At 37.0% G+C, this 17,446-nt stretch overlaps 1 protein-coding gene across 3 annotated transcripts in view; it reads left to right on the top strand.

Annotated features, from left to right (window-relative positions):
* Window positions 1-17,446, top strand: part of PIP5K1B (phosphatidylinositol-4-phosphate 5-kinase type 1 beta) — a 100,549-nt gene that overhangs the window by 59,876 nt on the left and 23,227 nt on the right. For all 3 annotated transcript variants that reach the window (XM_059836823.1, XM_059836822.1, XM_059836824.1), the window contains 4 exons: window positions 1,415-1,532; window positions 5,027-5,179; window positions 6,913-7,212; window positions 15,870-16,081. In XM_059836823.1, coding sequence (XP_059692806.1) covers window positions 1,415-1,532; window positions 5,027-5,179; window positions 6,913-7,212; window positions 15,870-16,081 — 783 coding nt within the window. The remainder of the gene's footprint in view (window positions 1-1,414; window positions 1,533-5,026; window positions 5,180-6,912; window positions 7,213-15,869; window positions 16,082-17,446) is intronic.

Raw genomic sequence — 17,446 nt, forward strand, 5'->3', positions numbered from 1 at the left:
GGAACAACCACACAGAAAGGACACTGGACATTAATACAGATCCCAAAGAATCAGGTGAAGACTTCTGATAAGGAGTGTAATTATGTCAAAAAAAGTCAAGTAAGTGGGGATAGCAAATGATAATATAATCAGTGTGTATCATAAAAGCTCTGTTCACATCACTCTCAGGGCCCTTGATTAGAGGAAAAATCCCCAGAGTGACCAGCATGCTGTAATAAAGACCTGCTTTCTAATATTCTAATAAAAATGTGTTTGAAAGTTTCTATCTGGCTGATTTCAATACCAAAACTTTGTCTTAAAGGTGTTCTTGTTTGTTTTGAAATCACAGTGTAGAACTTCTTCTGCTTAAAAGACCTCTCTCATTTTCTGTCATAAGTGAATCCATAGGCATAGGGGTTTTTTTGAAATCTAGCAGCATTTTCTGCTGACCTTTATCTTATATTTAGTATTCATCTCAAGAGTTTTGTAACTCAGGCTAAAAATACAGTGAGGTAATAAATCTAAAACAAGGAAAAGAGCTAAGGAGTACAGGTAACAAACAGAAGGAGCTGGAGGCCATAAAGTAGCAGTAAAGCCATGACACAGTCACTACCACAGGTGGGATGAGCAGAGGGCTGCACTGGATGGCTACAAGCTCTTCAGAAGGGACAGGCAAGGAAGGAGAAGTGGTGGGGTGCCTCTGTACCTTAGGAAGTGTTTTGACTGTACAGAGCTCAAGGCTAGCGATGAGAAGGTTGAGTGCCTATGGGTGACAATCGGGAGAAGGCCGAAAAGGCAGATATCCTGGTGGGAGTCTGTTATAGACCACCCAACCAGGATGAGGAGGTGGATGAACTGTTCTGTGATGTGATGGTGGTATTTCATGATTGTCACCCTTGTTCTTGTGGGTGATTTTAACCTGCCAGATGTCTGCTGGAAATTCAACACCAGAGAGGAGGCAGTCTGGGAGATTCCTGGAGTGTGTGAAGATAACTTCCCAATAGAGGTGGGAAGTTACTAGGGGAGATACCCTGCTGGATCTGCTGCTTACAAACAGAGAATGGCTGGTGGGAGACACTGTGGTTGGAGCCATCTTGAGCACAGCAACCATGACACAAGAATTTTCAGTACTCGGTGGAGTCAGTCTCTGCCATGGACTTCTGGAATGCAGACTTTGTCCTGTTCATGTTTAAACATGATCTTTATGCTAATGCATACTGGTGGTGAAAATAGTTATTTCCTTAAAGGTGAGAAAAAGGAATTTGCTGGCAATGTCTCTCATGGACATTTCTATTAGTGGTTAATGATGATAGAGTGGTTTATCTGCATTTATGCTCTTTTTTCAGCAGGAAAACAGTCAAGTTAGGCAGCTTAGCAGTGAAAATAGCTGCTAATAATTACTCAGTAATTTGGTTTGGTTTGTTTTTGTTTTCAGTGAAGGGAGCAATCTTACCCCTGCTCATCATTACCCTGACTTCAGATTTAAGACATATGCACCTCTTGCCTTCCGCTATTTCAGAGAACTTTTTGGTATCAAGCCTGATGACTATTTGGTAAGAGCCTGCAGTTTTCCTTTGAGTTTCAAATTATTATAAAGCATGCTGGTTTCATTGTGGCAGAAAGGGATTCTTAAAGGGAGCCCAAATCAGTAAGAAATTTTGTGTGTGGAGGGGTATATAACTAGTGAATATTTTTAGTGGTGACAAAAATTTTAATTCTTTGTCTTTGAGATGATAAAGAATTAAAAAACCTGCTTTGTTAATTGACTACAGCAACATCCATGTCATTCAGATAATTTTTCTAGAGAAGTTATGATCAGTAGTTTGTGACTTTTACCAATTCAGTTCTAATTAGGTACTTTTGTGTAATTTGTGTTACTTCTGCTCTTCACGTCATTACAAAGTGAAGTCTGCAAATGTTCCTGTCTAGCTTTGAGCCACATGGTTCACAGACTAAAACTGAGGAATTTTAGAACGCCTTCTTTGTTCTCTGTATTTTATAAATTAAAGACTTATTCTTTCACAGTGTTCAGTTTACACTAGGAAAAAAATTACAAATTTGCTGACCTTGTAAAAGCAGGCTTTACTTGGTGGAACCATTTTGTATATTGCTAGAACAAGTATTCACTGTTTTATTCTCCTGTAGTTCTGCTTTTGGAAGGGTAGGGTGAATGCTGAGTTGGATTGTCTTCTAGATGTTTGCCCATCTTCTACATGTTTGCCCAATGTTCAGTTTATTTCATGGTGGGTCACCCAAGAAATCAGAGTTCTGGTACAAATTAGCAACTTTATATGTCACTTTTTGAATGAGCTTTAAAATGCTGAATGAGCTTTTGTTCTATTATTGACAACAGCTTATTTAAGACCAAAAGACTTTGAAAGGGCTTGGGTGAATAAAAAAGAAAAATCGAATAAATGGTTCTGAAATATTAATATACTACCAAATAAATTGTTTCTGTTGTGTTCAAGTTTTTTGTGCTGTAATGGGGTTTTCTTCCTAGATTAACAATAAGCCTGAAAGCAAAACTTAGCTGGTTTTATTTTTATTTAGGCTGAATGTGGGTGTCTTATTTTAATTCTTTAGTGCTATTTTATGTTATTAGTTCTCAAGACCATAGTTACATATAAAAAAAAAGATAATTATTTTGAATTATAAATTATAGTATAAAGGAAATAAAGCTGTTTGGGAATTTTATAAATCATAGAGTCATAGAATGGTTTTGATTGGAAGGGGCTCAAACATGGTTTATTTCCAACTTCACTGCCATGGGCATGGACATCTTCCCCTACACTAGGCTGCTCAAAGCACCATCCAGTGCCATCCAGCCTGGTATTGAACACTTCTAGAGATGGGGCATCCACAACTTCTCTAGACCACACATTCCAGCACCTCACCATCCTTAGAGTGAAGAATTTATTTCTTCCATTGACCACAACTGTTAGACTATGACCAATTCCTTATCCTCTGAGTTATCCTTCCATCAAATCTATGCCTCTCCAGCTTAAAGGCAAGGACATCATGGGTTACAGTTGTGTCATTATTTAATGTGCTATTTATCTTATCTCTTTTTATGGTCTTGGTAAAAGCTGAAGTATGTGGGCTGTGTTGCCAGCTGCTAAAAGGACTGTGCTTCCTAGAGCAAAGTTATTATGACCTGCAACTTCTTTTCCATCTAAGGAAGCTTTTGCAGTAGCAGAAATTAAAGTTTGTACAAAGACTGCATGCTGTGAATAAGATTTGTGGCAGTCATTTTAAGTACAAAAAGACTATTCCCTGAGGGAAGTTACTAGTAAAGACAATTTGTTGAAGATTCTTTTTTCTCTTGGCACAGGAAAACACGCAAGTGGTATCTAAGTAGTAAATTATTGTCTAGCTGTGGCTGAAGGGCATGTGAAGTAATATAAGAAGAGTTGAAATTACAGCTAGCATATGTGAGTTTACACTGTTAATTTGAAGTGACGAAGCTCAAGATTTAAAGCTTCACCTTTTCCAAGGAGGGTGAGCAGCAACACACTGTAGGAGTCAGACAGGATAACAAGTGTAAATACATTTGAACAGCTGCTAGAATTAAATTGTCGCTGTAAACCTCATGGAGTACTGTCATTTTGCAGAGAAACTTCTTGATCATAAATACTCACTTGGCTCTTGGGGATTTTCTTACCTTTTGGTTTTGATTTGCCTTTCAGAAGTGTCCAGTCAAAACTAGCTGGGCCCTTTGTATTAGCAGCATTTGGTGGGTGGACTTTTTTTTACAGAAATGCATACCACTGGAAAATGACAATGCAGAGTGTAGGTCAATGTCTTGTGCTTATGTTACACTGCTCTATTGAGCTTTAATGTTCAGGATAATTGCATTCAAATGTTTATCACAGTGACAGTTGCACATTAAGATTTAAATATTTTGGCAAGAAAAATGAAATTGCAGTACAAAAATGCAGTACAACTGCTGAATTGGTCTAAAGGTTTGTAGTGTTACAGATTGGTATGACCATTCTGTCTGTGGAAAATTGCAACTATGGGATTAACATGAAAGGTATTTTGTATTAATTGGAATTGAGTATAAGCAGGGAGAAGAAATATTTATTTATCATGCAAAATTCTCTTTAAAATTATAAGCCTTAGCTAGAGCTAGGATAAGAAGATGCATGTTTCCTATGAGCCCATAGGAAACATGCTTCTTTAGTCAAAGGGCTCACAAAAGAACATATTTATTAGATTTTCTGGTATCACTGTTTTCAAGTTTAATATAGATAGATTTTTCTATGGTTTTGAGCTGAATGTCAACTCTCCATATAATTTCAATGACATTTGGAGTAGTGGACAATTAATAAATGTACATTAGTCTCCGTATGAGTATGGTTCTACTAATAAGGCATAGTCTTTGATGTCTTTTTCCTCCTTAATGTGATTGTAATTCTTAATGTGTCCCGTGGAAAAGGAAGCCTGGCTAAATATGCAATATAATAGTCCTTCAAATTCCAGTTTTTCTCGCTTACTGGCATTGAGGGTTTTTTTCTGTTTCAGGTGGTTTTCAACTATAAAACTAGTAAAAGATTTTAAAAATTAGTAACTATACTAAAATTAGTAGCTATAGTTATGCCAAGTTTATCAGTCTAATAGCTTCAATCCCAGTTGCACAGAATATTTTCTCCCAGTTTTTTTTTCTACCATCTTATACCTGTTTCTTTCAAAAAATGGATGTGAAAAGCAAACAGTTCCAGTGAAAATGTCTTCTCAAAGCTTTTGACAGAATTTGCTGTGCTGACAGCATGGAGATCATCTCCTTCCACATCAACCACTGGCTTCACTCCAAAGAAACCTTTTGCTTTGGAACATGAAGAGGGATATATGCTTGGCTGCCAGCTCTCTTCCATGGATGTAGTTGTGCAGCATGGGCTGGGCAGAGTAGCCTGCCAAACCTCAGCCAGCAGCAGTAGTGTTGCTACGTGATTCTCTTGTGACTACTTGAACCTGCAGTTCTTCATATTAAACTTGTGTTTGGGTAATGCACGCATTGGCAGTGAAAAGCAATTTTTGTCTCTTCCAGTACTCAATCTGCAGTGAACCTTTAATTGAATTATCCAACCCAGGTGCCAGTGGGTCTTTATTTTTTGTAACTAGTGGTGACGAATTCATCATCAAAACAGTTCAACACAAAGAGGCTGAGTTTCTTCAGAAGCTCTTGCCAGGTTATTATATGGTAAGTAATTGAAGACTTTATTTTACTTCTATTTCTCCTGTTTCATGTCACTTCTGAAGATTCGATTTCATTTGTCTGGAAATACTCCACTGGGTTAATCTGTATTTTTTGTGATATTTTTTACATTTTTACCTGCCTTTCTACTTCATGCCCTACACACCCAACAGAAAGAATAGATATAAACCAAGAATATATTTAAGTGCTCTTTTAGCATTCTAGATGAAGCTGAATATCATAATCTAATTTGATACCAAACTTTGCTTCTAATAAGCTAGCAACAAAATAAGGTTTCTAAATTTCTAATTCAATTTTCTTTCTCCATTTTGTGTTTGTCTACCCTCTGCATTTCACTCAGAGTGGACAAAGAAACTAGACCGGTCAGTTTCCCTTTTGTTTCCAACTACTTCTGATTTCCATTTCTCATGTATTAAAGCAATTATGTAGAAGATATTTTTATCCATGTAATTTGTTCAAAACTTAATTTTTAAATGGAGCTTTTTGAGGGCTGATTCTAAGTCCATTGTATTGGGTTTTGTGTGTCATCTAAAGAGAAAACCATTGATTAAAAAGTAAATAGAATTTAATTTTTTTTTTTTTGGCAACAAGAGCCACCCATACATATGAACAGATATTCTTCTGGGTGCTATGTGGGACTTTGTGTTATTAGACCTGACTGACTTTGTTTTCTTGCTTTGTTTCCTGATGTAAATACTTGAAAAATTACCCTCTCACTTATTCTAAAAATGAGGAATGTTGTCATTATTGCACTAAAGTAACATGGATTCACTGTGTGTGTAAGAAAAAAAAGATGTGTACTGACAAGTCAAAAAGGACAATGGTGGCAGGTTTTGTTGTTCCTAATTATGATAATCCACTCAGCACAAGTTTGAGTTATTACAAGTACATAGAAAGCCAGTTTGTATTATTTCTGGGAACTTTATTGTCACTGCTATGCAATTAATTGCTTCCAAAATATAAAACTTCAATCACTGTGCTTATTTCTGTGAAAATACTTTCTTCTGATAGTTGTATGTTGTAACTTAGTAATCATCTAAGACCTGAAGTAGTTTTCCCCCTTCTTTCTCTTTCATGCTGAAGACTGAGAACAGTTGTATTCAAAAGAAGGATTTTCTCTATCACCTCTATCTTCTCCTTCCTATTTTATTTTATTTATTTTACCTGTTGTGGAATTTGGATTATTTCACACTTTTCTGTTCTAATGGTCAATTGTGGTTCTGTTATGACCTCACACACCTTTGGAAATAATTCAGTCATTTGGCACTAACCCTAAGTGTGTAAAGCCTCATGGAGAGAGGAGTTCTGTTTTTCAGAATCCAAATCAAGATAATGAGAACTACATTTAACCCAGACTCCTTCCAGCAGGTAAAACACAAAGGTTGTTCGGGTCAGAAAAAGAAAATTAAGTCTTTGGGATGCTTTTAGGTTTGACCTAGTCTGCTCTTTTCCGAGAGAAATAAAAATCTGGCATAAATGTAGTTACTGCTCTGCTTTTGCCCTTTATAAGTTCCTGGCAAAAAGGCAGTGCCTATGCTAGCTTTCTGGAATAGAAACACACAAAGATAATCAACTGGTTGAAGAAACAGTGCTGAATAAGAAAACATTCATAATTTTCTTCATGTTTGTTAATGTCTTTTGCTGTTAAAGAAGACCCTTTCTTAAGCATGGAAGTTCATTGAAAATAGATGTATTTAAAAATACCTCTTTTGTTTTAGAATCTGAACCAGAATCCAAGGACTCTTCTTCCCAAATTTTATGGGCTGTACTGCGTTCAGTCAGGAGGCACTAATATTAGAATTGTTGTCATGAACAATGTTTTGCCACGAGCCTTGAAAATGCATTTCACATACGACTTGAAAGGCTCCACATACAAACGCAGAGCATCAAGAAAAGAGAGGGAGAAGTCCAACCCTACATTCAAAGACCTGGATTTCCTGCAAGATATGCATGAAGGGTTGTATTTTGACTCTGAAACACACAGTGCACTCATGAAAACACTACAACGGGATTGTCGAGTGAGTATATATTTAAACTTCTGTGTTCACCTCTGCTCTGAATTTACTCAGTACAGATTACTTAACCTCTATTTGTTTTCCTTGCTATTTAGGGAGGGATAACTATGGATGTCAGAGCACTGATGAAGCCTGTGTTTTAGTTAAGCTGTTGTGATCTGAGATCATAGTCATAGATGGAATGTCCATATACTTTTTGAACACCAACAGACTGGGGACCATGAACACTTCCCTTACTGTGGAACTGGTTCCAATGCTAAATTACCATCTCAATGAAGAACTTTTTCTTCTATCCACTCTGAACTTTCCCAATGTGGCTTTAAGCTGTTCCCTTGCATCCTATCACTAGGCACCAGAGATCAGTGCCACCCTTTCTGTCACCCTCAAAACCTTATATCCTCCTCTCCTCCCCACAAATCATGCCCTGTAGTCCTTTCACCATCTTTGTTGCCTTCCTTTGGACACATTCTTATATTGGATATCCTCCTTACACTGTGGAGCCCCAAACTGCACACAGTTCTTGAGGTGAGGCTGCTCCAATGCTGAGTGTAGTGGCACAATCCCCTTTCTCAAACCAGGTGGCTGTATTGTCTTCAGTGCACCCCAGGATACAGGTGGACATTCTAGCCACCAGGGCACATTGCTGACCCATTAAGTGTATCATCTAGCACAACCTTAAGTTCCAGGGCTATCCTTCTATTTCTATGTACATCCAGGATTACACTGATCCATCTGTGGCAATACAGGTTAATACAGGAATGAAGTCCAGTACATTTGATGATGATGATGATGATTTGCTTTAATTTGGAGATTTAAATTACTTTTTCTTGAGACATAATTAGTCCTGTGGAACTTTATTATGCATGATAAACTGTATGTAGACCTGCTGTGAATACGTCTCTTGGTTACCTAGCAATGGGAAGACAGGCCTAGTGGCAGCAGTCTTTCTTCTTGAGTGAGGTAATTTCTTCCTCAGCTGAAAAGTCCACATAAAAGCTGTCCACAAAATATTTTCAAGGCAGAAAAGGGATATCTATCATTGCTCTTTGAAAGGATCTTGGTGAATAGAATCAGTTCCTGTTATGGTCAGAGAGAGTTGCTGTAAAATAGTTTTTTTTTTTTCCCTGTAGCGTGGGTAAGAAAATGTAAAGTAGGAAAAGGGAGACTCCAGATCTCTCAGAGCTTCTCAGCATTCATGAGGTTTTGGAAAGAAAAGATTTGCTTTGTATGAGGGAACTCATAAGAATTTCTTAATAATAAAGGAAAATGGATAGTCTGAACTCACCAAATAGAAGAGACACCCTGAATATCAGAGTTTGTTGTTCACTGCCACCTGTGGTACAAGATGGAAAGCATTGTTTTTGCACATGAATAGAATTTTTTGTTTATCACAGAAGTCTGCAATGCCTTGTGATTGGTTTGTAAAGCTGTGTGACCTAATGTTCAGCTGTGTATTCAGCATGAGACATTTATCTAACTCGACACATTGTTCTCTCTGTAGCCTCTTGCAGTGAGTATTTCCTGAGCTCCTACCATGTGTGATGACAGAGAATGCATCAGTATGTCACATCTGGGGCTCTGGATGCCTTTCTGTGCATCCCCCACTTGTCCAAGGTTACTTATCTAGTCAGAGCTTGGGGAAATCTATTGTATTGGAAATAATAGAGGGTATCTAAAAGATGGAACTGGACTGAAAAGTAAAAACAAGAATCAATCATTTAATTGTTACATATAAAGGGACTCTTAATGATTTTTTGGAAGTCTGGGAAAATCCTACTATTTATTATTTGAGTGCTAGTATAATCCTTTTCAATGTATATCTTAAATTAACAACTCTAAAGTTACTCTAGAGTTCCTAAAGACCCGACTAAATTTTAAAAGTATTAAAAGTAAAGAAGAAAATTATCCTATGGTAATCAGTGTATTTACATAAATACACACATACACAATAAAGTATATGTCTGTGTGTATCTGTAGATATATCCATATAAACACACTGAAAGTTATATGTATATAAAAATTAACCGCCTTTTTTTTCTATTCAAACAAGTCTTACTCCGTATTGTAAAACGGGGGGAGCAGACACTGTTATCTTTCTTATTGCTGAATTTGCTCAGCTAATAAGGTTGGATCTGACTACCTGCCTTTTATTTCTGCCTTTAACAAGACATTTTGTGAGAAGGACATCAGTGTTGCCTCTGCCTTTTTCTGCCCATGAGGTATTTGGATGGGTATAGTGATAACTGACCAGCTTTCTAGGACTTGAAAACTTGTCATCTCTTTTTACTGCTACTTCAAAGTGAAGAAGTTAGTGTAGGTACTTGAAATTAAGAATTAATTTCAGAAAGGAAATTTTTGATCTTTCCAATCTTTCAGGACTAAGAATTTCTCTTCTGTGTTGCTTAAATTTGGATTGTGTTTCCATTGCTTATATTTGCAATCAGAATCAGAAAGCAATGGACTTTTCTCCTACTTCTTAAATATAAACATCCCTGTCTGTTAGCCCCTGTCCTTAAGATCCATTGCTAAGTTCAAAGGCCTGGCAGAATTTCCTGGTAATGAAAGATAGTGGTGGTGGGGACCTGCTATGGTCTGTGACTGCTGCCACTGAATCTCCTGCCCTATTCACCAATGGACTTATGTCTTCCTTGGTCAGCTTTTCTCTGTGTCTTGATAGTCCTTGCTAGTCTCAACTCTATCTGGCCTTTGGCTTCCTTGATCACATCTGTCATCCCTAGATGCCCAGACAATGTTTCTCTATTCCTCCTTTCTGGCCTGTCTGTCCTCACCTGTGCTGTACACAGGCTTTTCACATTCAAGCTGTGCTGTGGCTTCCTTACTTAGCTGAACTGGCCTCCTGATAGATCTATTCAGCCAGCACAGACCATCTTGACAACTGACACAGAGCTCGTTCCCCAGGGAATGCAGTGCTGCAATGGTAGACCACTGCTGGAATAGTTCTGCCTTTCACACCTCCTGGCAGTGCTGGTGAGGAGATGCTTGACCTGCCCAATTAGAGAATGGAGCTGAGTTGTTTGTGGTGATCCCTCATGGGCTGGTGCCTCCAGATTATCTGTGCTGGAACAAGTTCAGGTTGAGAGCATTGTTCAGCTCCTGTATCCCCTGTTTGTTTTGTTCTCACTTGAGGTGACACGGTCTGAAACTTGTCTCACAGTTCGTTTTGCAGTGTTTGCACCTTAACTGAACCAAGGAGGTAATATTACAATGTTCCTAAAGATGGAGCATTCGTTAATTTATCAAATATACCATGTACACAATTGAAAATTTGAACTAGCTTTCAAATTCCAGACTATTGCTGAGACTTTCTGTAGCTATCCTGTCCTTGTCTGTTTGGAAAAGCAGTAACAATTAATCAAATTGTGGTCATGTAATTTTTAAGAGAAAAAAAAAAACACTTGAACATGTTTTTACTATTGAGAAATGAATGGTTTTTGAGAGTCTGAATTTTATCTTTATGGCATAAACCACTGGACTTTTCTGAGGAAATTGCATTTTAAAAGTGACTAACAAAGACACCTATAAAGACAAGGGAATTTAAAGCGGATCATATCTCCTAAGTTTGAGACATGGGTATTATTTTCATCACTGCTGTTTTAGCCAGTTGCTACAAAAGTTTTATAGTGTGATTGAACATCTGTTTTGTGCTGTAGCAAATGTGATGCAGACCTCATATGACCAAATTTATCCACAGAATTTTTCAAATCCCTTAGTAGCATGAGTAGTGTGTTTTGCAGTTTTTGCCTTTTTTCTACCTCAAAGGATCTGCACAGATAATTCTTTAAGCCAAATAATTTCAGTGACTCATTGTACAGCATATCCTTACAAACAGTAGTGGTGGCATAAGTTAATGAAATACTAAACTGCAGCATAGGACAGAAATAAAAGATGGCATGATGTGGCATGGAGATGGAGAACATACTAATCTTAGATGAAGGGCCTCTTTGTCAAAAATGGTAGTTTGAGGGAAACTACCATAGCATGATGCTATAGATTATTGTATTTGCTGGGAAACATTATTATTATTGTATTTGCTTCGTCCCAGTGAAGGCAGGAATAATGAGTCTGACTCCATGATCTTGGAAAGCTAATTTATTACTTTATGATACTATATGATATTAAAGAATACTATACTCTACTAAAGAATACAGAAAGGATACTTACTAAATACTAAAAAGATAATTATGAAAACTTGTGGCTCTTTCCAGAGTCTCAACACAGCTTGGCCCTGATTGGCCAAAGAGTCAAAACAACTCACACCAGAATCCAATGAAACAATCACCTGTGGGTAAACAATCTCCAAACAGATTCCACATATGAGCACAACACAGGAGAAGCAAATGTGATAAGAATTGTTTTCCTTTTCTCTGAGGCTTCTCTGCTTCCCAGGAGAAAAATCCCAGGCAAAGGAATTTTTTCAGAGAATGTGAATTCCACAGTAGATCTCTTATATCTTTATATTATCACTCCTGTTGTATCAATTGACATTAGGAATTTCTCATTACTTCTACTTTTAAAATTAGAATCCAGATTGTTAGTTTTGGAATGTTAGTTAACAATATATTTTGAGAATTCTGTTGAAATGGGAAGTGATTCCATATATGCTTTGGTGGGATTGTGATGCTTCCTTTTCTTGGGATAGATTTTTTCTAAACCAGACCCATTTTTAGGCATTGACATTTGTGAATTTGTTCATAAGACATGGTTATTTTGTGAGACAGTCCTTTAATTTGTGTTTATTTCATGTAGCTCATTATGTTGAATAGTAATTATTGATATGTTGTAAAATCAGTCTTCTTTCTACTGTGTTAATTCCTATGTCACTTTACCAGAATGCTTGTAGGAGAGGAAATACTTCCTTCCATGGTTATCCATTTAGTACTTTCATTAAATAAGCTTCTAATTTTTTTCTTTTGAGTTGTATTTTTCTTGACCCTTTTATGAAAGTGATCCGATGACTTTTTTGCATGCTGTTTTGCATGTATAACAAATTTAAATGCAGATTTCTCTGTCAGATAGTGTGTAGTTCGGGCTGGCTGCATATAAAAAAAAAGACATTTCATGGCAGAAATACTTGTTTTGCTCAGTTAGTCAGTGGCTGAGATAGTGGAGTGTAACCATGTCTAAGATGATTCACAGAATACTTTAACATCTGTTTAGCTCTGAGAAAAGAAAATCTGATTTATAGAGATAATTTTTTATGTTCTGAAACAACATATTTTGTGATGCTATTTTACTGTGGGTTTCTTATGTGGTATGGAACAAAATAGTGCTTAAGGCTAGAAGGGGTGAGTGTCACTTGCCATCTGGAAATTTTCAGAGCAGCTGAAGTCAGCCTTGACAGCAGTACTTGGGTGACCAAGTGACAACACTGTGTTGACAGAATCTGTGTAGCTAGTCAATTAACACATATAAATACTACCAAGATGAACAATTTAATGTTAAGTTAATGAACTGAGGTTTACTTGTCATTATCAAATCCACCACTTGTTAGTACACAGCATGATTAAGACCATTCTTGCTGAAACCCCCCACAGTGCCATTTTGCTGGCAAGGAACATGTCAAAATGGTTACATGAGCAAAGACTGGTATCCCTTTACCTATATAAATAGTGTATTTCTAGGAGTTAATGTCAATTGCTAGTGATCTCACAAGGATAGAGTCAGGTGTTTTGCAGGGCTTTCTCCTTTTGCTATGAATATAGCCATTTAATATTGTAATTTATTTGTGTGGGTTTTTTTCTTTAGATTAGGTTATCATTTTGGTGCCTCTGTAGCAAAACTTGCTGCTGCATCTCAAAAGCAGTCCTAAAATCATCAAAAGTATCTGCAAGCAAACCTCAGCACAGGAAAAGAAATGTCTCAATGTTCTGCATTTTGTAACTTGTCCTTGTTGAAACAGATTGTTTTGTACAACTGTGTGTGCAAAATGTTACTTGCATATTTTAAAATTGTCACAATTTGTTTGGTATTTTAAATATTAATGAAGATATGTGTGAGAACACCTCAGATATATTCAGCTGTAAATCCAACTGATTTACTGTCTTAATACAGACTGAGGAGTTTGACACAAAGTTTTGTTGAGTGCTGATGTATAAGATTCTTTCTTTTTATTCTGGTTAGTTATGTCTTACCAGAAATTTCATTAGAAATGAACGGGGAGCAAAACCTGCTTAGATATGGTCACAAAGGTTAAGTTTGCATAAGGAGTGGTTGGTTTGGTTATCATGTTTCTAGGGGGAAGTAATCAGAACAGTACATCAAAGCTGTAGGTAGACGGCCAGATCATGTCATGATATCCTGAAGACAGTTTGTGGACAGTGTAATGCCACCACTGCGTAGGACCATGAACAGAGTGTCTGGGGGACAAGGGTTCTTATGCTGTGTGCTGTTTATAAGAATTTGTATTGCAGTTAATCCATTGGATGTGAACGTGTTTAGTCTGTTAAAAATGAAATTTGTTTTTATGATGTTTTTTGGTAATCCTATGCCAAAATCATAAATTGTCAAGGCACGGTCTGTTCTACTGTACAAGTAGTATTGGTTTAAGTGGCAGTCATGAATTGATTAGTCAGAAGGATTAATTTTATCACATAAGAGGTCCCTGTGGAAGAAGGAGCAGCACATTGCAGCACAGCCTCCCAGGAGACTACATCCAATCATAGAGGTAGTTTATGTAATTAGTGCAGTAAAATCATTTGTCTAATATGACCTAATTCAAAATGCAGTAAAGAATATGTTGAAGATAGAACTGGCAGCAGTAATTTATAACTCCAAAATAAATGTGGCAATGCTTTTCCCTGACTAGCTCCTGTTCTGGTTTTGCATGAACAGTGTTGCTTACTAAGGTGTTATTTTTCAGCCTATCCTGAACTTAGTTTTAGCATTTGATGGCAAACATTCATTGATTACATACTTTTTAATGAATACATGATGTTGTAAATTGTTTCTGAGAAAGTCTGAGTAAAGTCTAACAATAAGTAATCAGTAAATAAAATTTTAGGTGTTTTTGGAACCAAGTGCCTTTGTACCTGTTAGCCACGCTATTTTTGCAATTTATGATTGTAAACCACCAATATGTCCACACAATGCATAATGAAATTTCAGAATCTTGTGGTTAGAATACAGCTTTTGTTGTGTATGAAATCCTTTGTGAGTTCTGTCATCAGAAGATGCTGTGGACTACTAAGGCCATACATTAGCAGCCTTTTTCTTGTTCCATTTGAACTAATGCATTTCTGAGTAGGATCCCTCTGCACAAGAGCAAACCCATGGTGTCCTAAAGTCATTCTCTGAGTCTGAAAATCAGGTTCTGATTTTGTGCCTTTCTACATTTATGCTTTGTTTCATCACTGCTCTGGTTATCTGAGCAATGAGTATTTTTCCAACAATTAGGGTATGTGGTATAAAACGCTTATGATTAGACATACAGATACATATTAAATTACTGATTTACTGCCATATAGTTTTAAACCTACACAAATGCTGATGTTGCTTTTTTTTCCTGATTAAGGGAAGGGGTGTTTCTGCTTAACCAAAACCACTGTTGCTTGGATAATCTTCATCAAAATTACATACCTGGAATCTGCTCTCATCTCTGTAAAATCACTTTTTTCTTGTTCACATAAAAAGACATACTATTGCCTCTTGATTCTGTGACAAAAATTACACCATTATCTTCAGGCACTATGTGCCAAAACATATCATGAATCACTGCTGAGCTGCATGAGGTAAAGGAGAGGTGAGCGCACAGCATAATCCCTCCTGGCTGTTACTGGTGTTTCTCCCTCCACTTAGCAGTGTTGTGTAAGGCATTAAACACAGTTGCTGTCTGACATTAAACTGTTGCTGTGAACAGTTTAGTTATATTACTAGATGTGATTGCAACTTGCTTTAGTTCATGTTTGGGTATGGACTTGAGCTGTGTTGCCTTTCAATGGCAGCAAGCCAGACTTCGTCATGGTGTAGCTGACTAAAAACAAATGAAACTATTTGTGTGTGAGAGAAGACATGCTACCAGAGACAGAAATGGTTGGTAAAGCTAGAAGAAAAGGTTGGTTGGTTAAGTCATGCTTCAGAAGTAAAACCTGTCTTTTGAGTTTAGATAGGCTCTATTTACCCTAGTAGAGATTTTTGTACTCCAATCCCATCAGCTGCTAATAAGGGGATGGCTGCAAATACTGTTGTTGACATTTGAAACTTCTCCAAGAGTATGGTCTCTGTTACAGATAGGGAGGTGGAGGGGAGATAAGAGAGGAGTACTGGCAAAAACGCTCAGGGAGCTCTGGAATGTGGATTAGGGATAATTTTTAAAATGTGTTGTTCATAAGTATATGATGGAACCATTAATTGATTATTTGCTATAAAGGAAAAGATGCTGCCTGGAATTATCTTCCTTGACTACAAAATAACATCAGGTTACATTTCAGCTGTGCATCTTTCTTTCTCACTTGTTACAAGAGCATTCAGCTGATTAGAGCACTTGACTTGTGTGAACAGTAAAAAATTTTTGTGTAACTGTAATTTCACACACTTCCTGATAAGAGAAGCTTGTGCCTTGAGAGCCTGTTTTCACTCAGGTTTGCAAAATGCTGCTGTGTAATTATTTTGTGGTTTCAGTATAGTCATTCCTTCTTTGATAGGTTCTAGAAAGCTTTAAGATCATGGATTACAGTCTGCTTCTGGGGATCCACATATTGAACAGTAACATGAAGGAAAGAGAAGGAGAGTGTTCTCAGAGTGCATCAGATGCAAAACGCCATGGAGGGCAGAAAGTTCTCTATTCCACAGCCATGGAGTCTATACAGGGCCCTGGGAAGTCTGGAGACTCCGTCACCACCGAGAAAACAAACACGTAAGTGCTGTAACCTGCTCTTAAGATTGCTTTTAAAAGTATTAACAGGCAAGACTTTCATGAGTACACTGCATTCCAGGAATTGAAAGATTTAGCCTTCTTTTTTTTTCCCCCCAAAAAGCTGCATCATCAAGATTTTCCACAGAGCATGAAATTGGAATGTTAGTCAGTAGATTGATTGTCTTGAAATACATGATAGTTCAGAGTGACTTACGTATGCATGCATGCATTCTTTTATAAAATAAATGCTATCAGACAACTATTACAAGAGTCCCAGCTACAATCTAATTTTAACTGAAAGCAGCCTTGTGAGACCAAAGCAATAACTATAAATTAACATTGAAATGGATATTCGTATGGGGTTGTTTTCATCTTGAAGTAGTATACTCAATGTGCAGAGAATGATATCATCAACCACTGAAGTGCAGTCATAAATTACATTTCTTGATATTAAGAACCAATGCTTTTCTCCTGTTTTTCTGTCTAGCAAAAACTTTAATAGAAATTTGAATATATAAACAATCATTATTCTGTAGTTTCTTTCGTAATATATTAAGTGCTGTGAGAGTATTATCATCACCATTCAGCATTCCATATAATCAGTCCTTTATTTTAATTAGGATTTAATCTAAAATTAAGAATTTACTTTTCTTCCTGGTTCTCAAGGGAGCTATGTAGGTAAATACAACTAATGATATAGAAATCTGTGTTTAAACCTACAGCAAACAAGTGAGAGAATTATGATATTCAGCATTCACAGAGTGTTTCCAGACACTGAGAACTCTAGACTATAATTAGACAGAGCTTTATTTCACTTGGTTTTTACAATTCACTCACATTCACACAGAAGATGGCCAGTGCTGTTGTCTGATCGCAGAGGTGTTGCACTAGCTGGGCTGCCACACCACTTGAGCTAATATAGTCCTACTCAGATCCTCTCAAGTGTAGTCCTTCCTTGGCTCCTTGCACTATCTCTCTTATATTGACATAATGGCTAGTGGAGCAAAAAACAATGCTGAGGTTCTAAAATGGACCATTTTTCTAGGTGTTGGAGTAGGAAGAGCAGCTTTTCGAATGACTGTTCATGACTGCTTATGGACCTGGGACCAACTGGAGGGCCCACGCAGTCAGAATTCTCAGCTTGATACGGTTGCTTTTTCTGTCACTTATCTGTCTGTAAACAAATTTTGGAAAAGCACAGCAATACATAATTTTTAGTGAAAAATATATGAAACAACCTTTTTAGACTTTGATTAATGTGCAAACTCTTTGTGATTTGTTACCTATGATCAATAAAGTGAGAAAATTCTCCCTTATCTAAAGTTACTTATTTTCCTTAGCAATAAACTGATGTATACTTTCTTC

This window comes from Haemorhous mexicanus, chromosome Z (assembly GCF_027477595.1).
Source record: "Haemorhous mexicanus isolate bHaeMex1 chromosome Z, bHaeMex1.pri, whole genome shotgun sequence".
NCBI classification, from domain to species: domain Eukaryota; kingdom Metazoa; phylum Chordata; class Aves; order Passeriformes; family Fringillidae; genus Haemorhous; species Haemorhous mexicanus.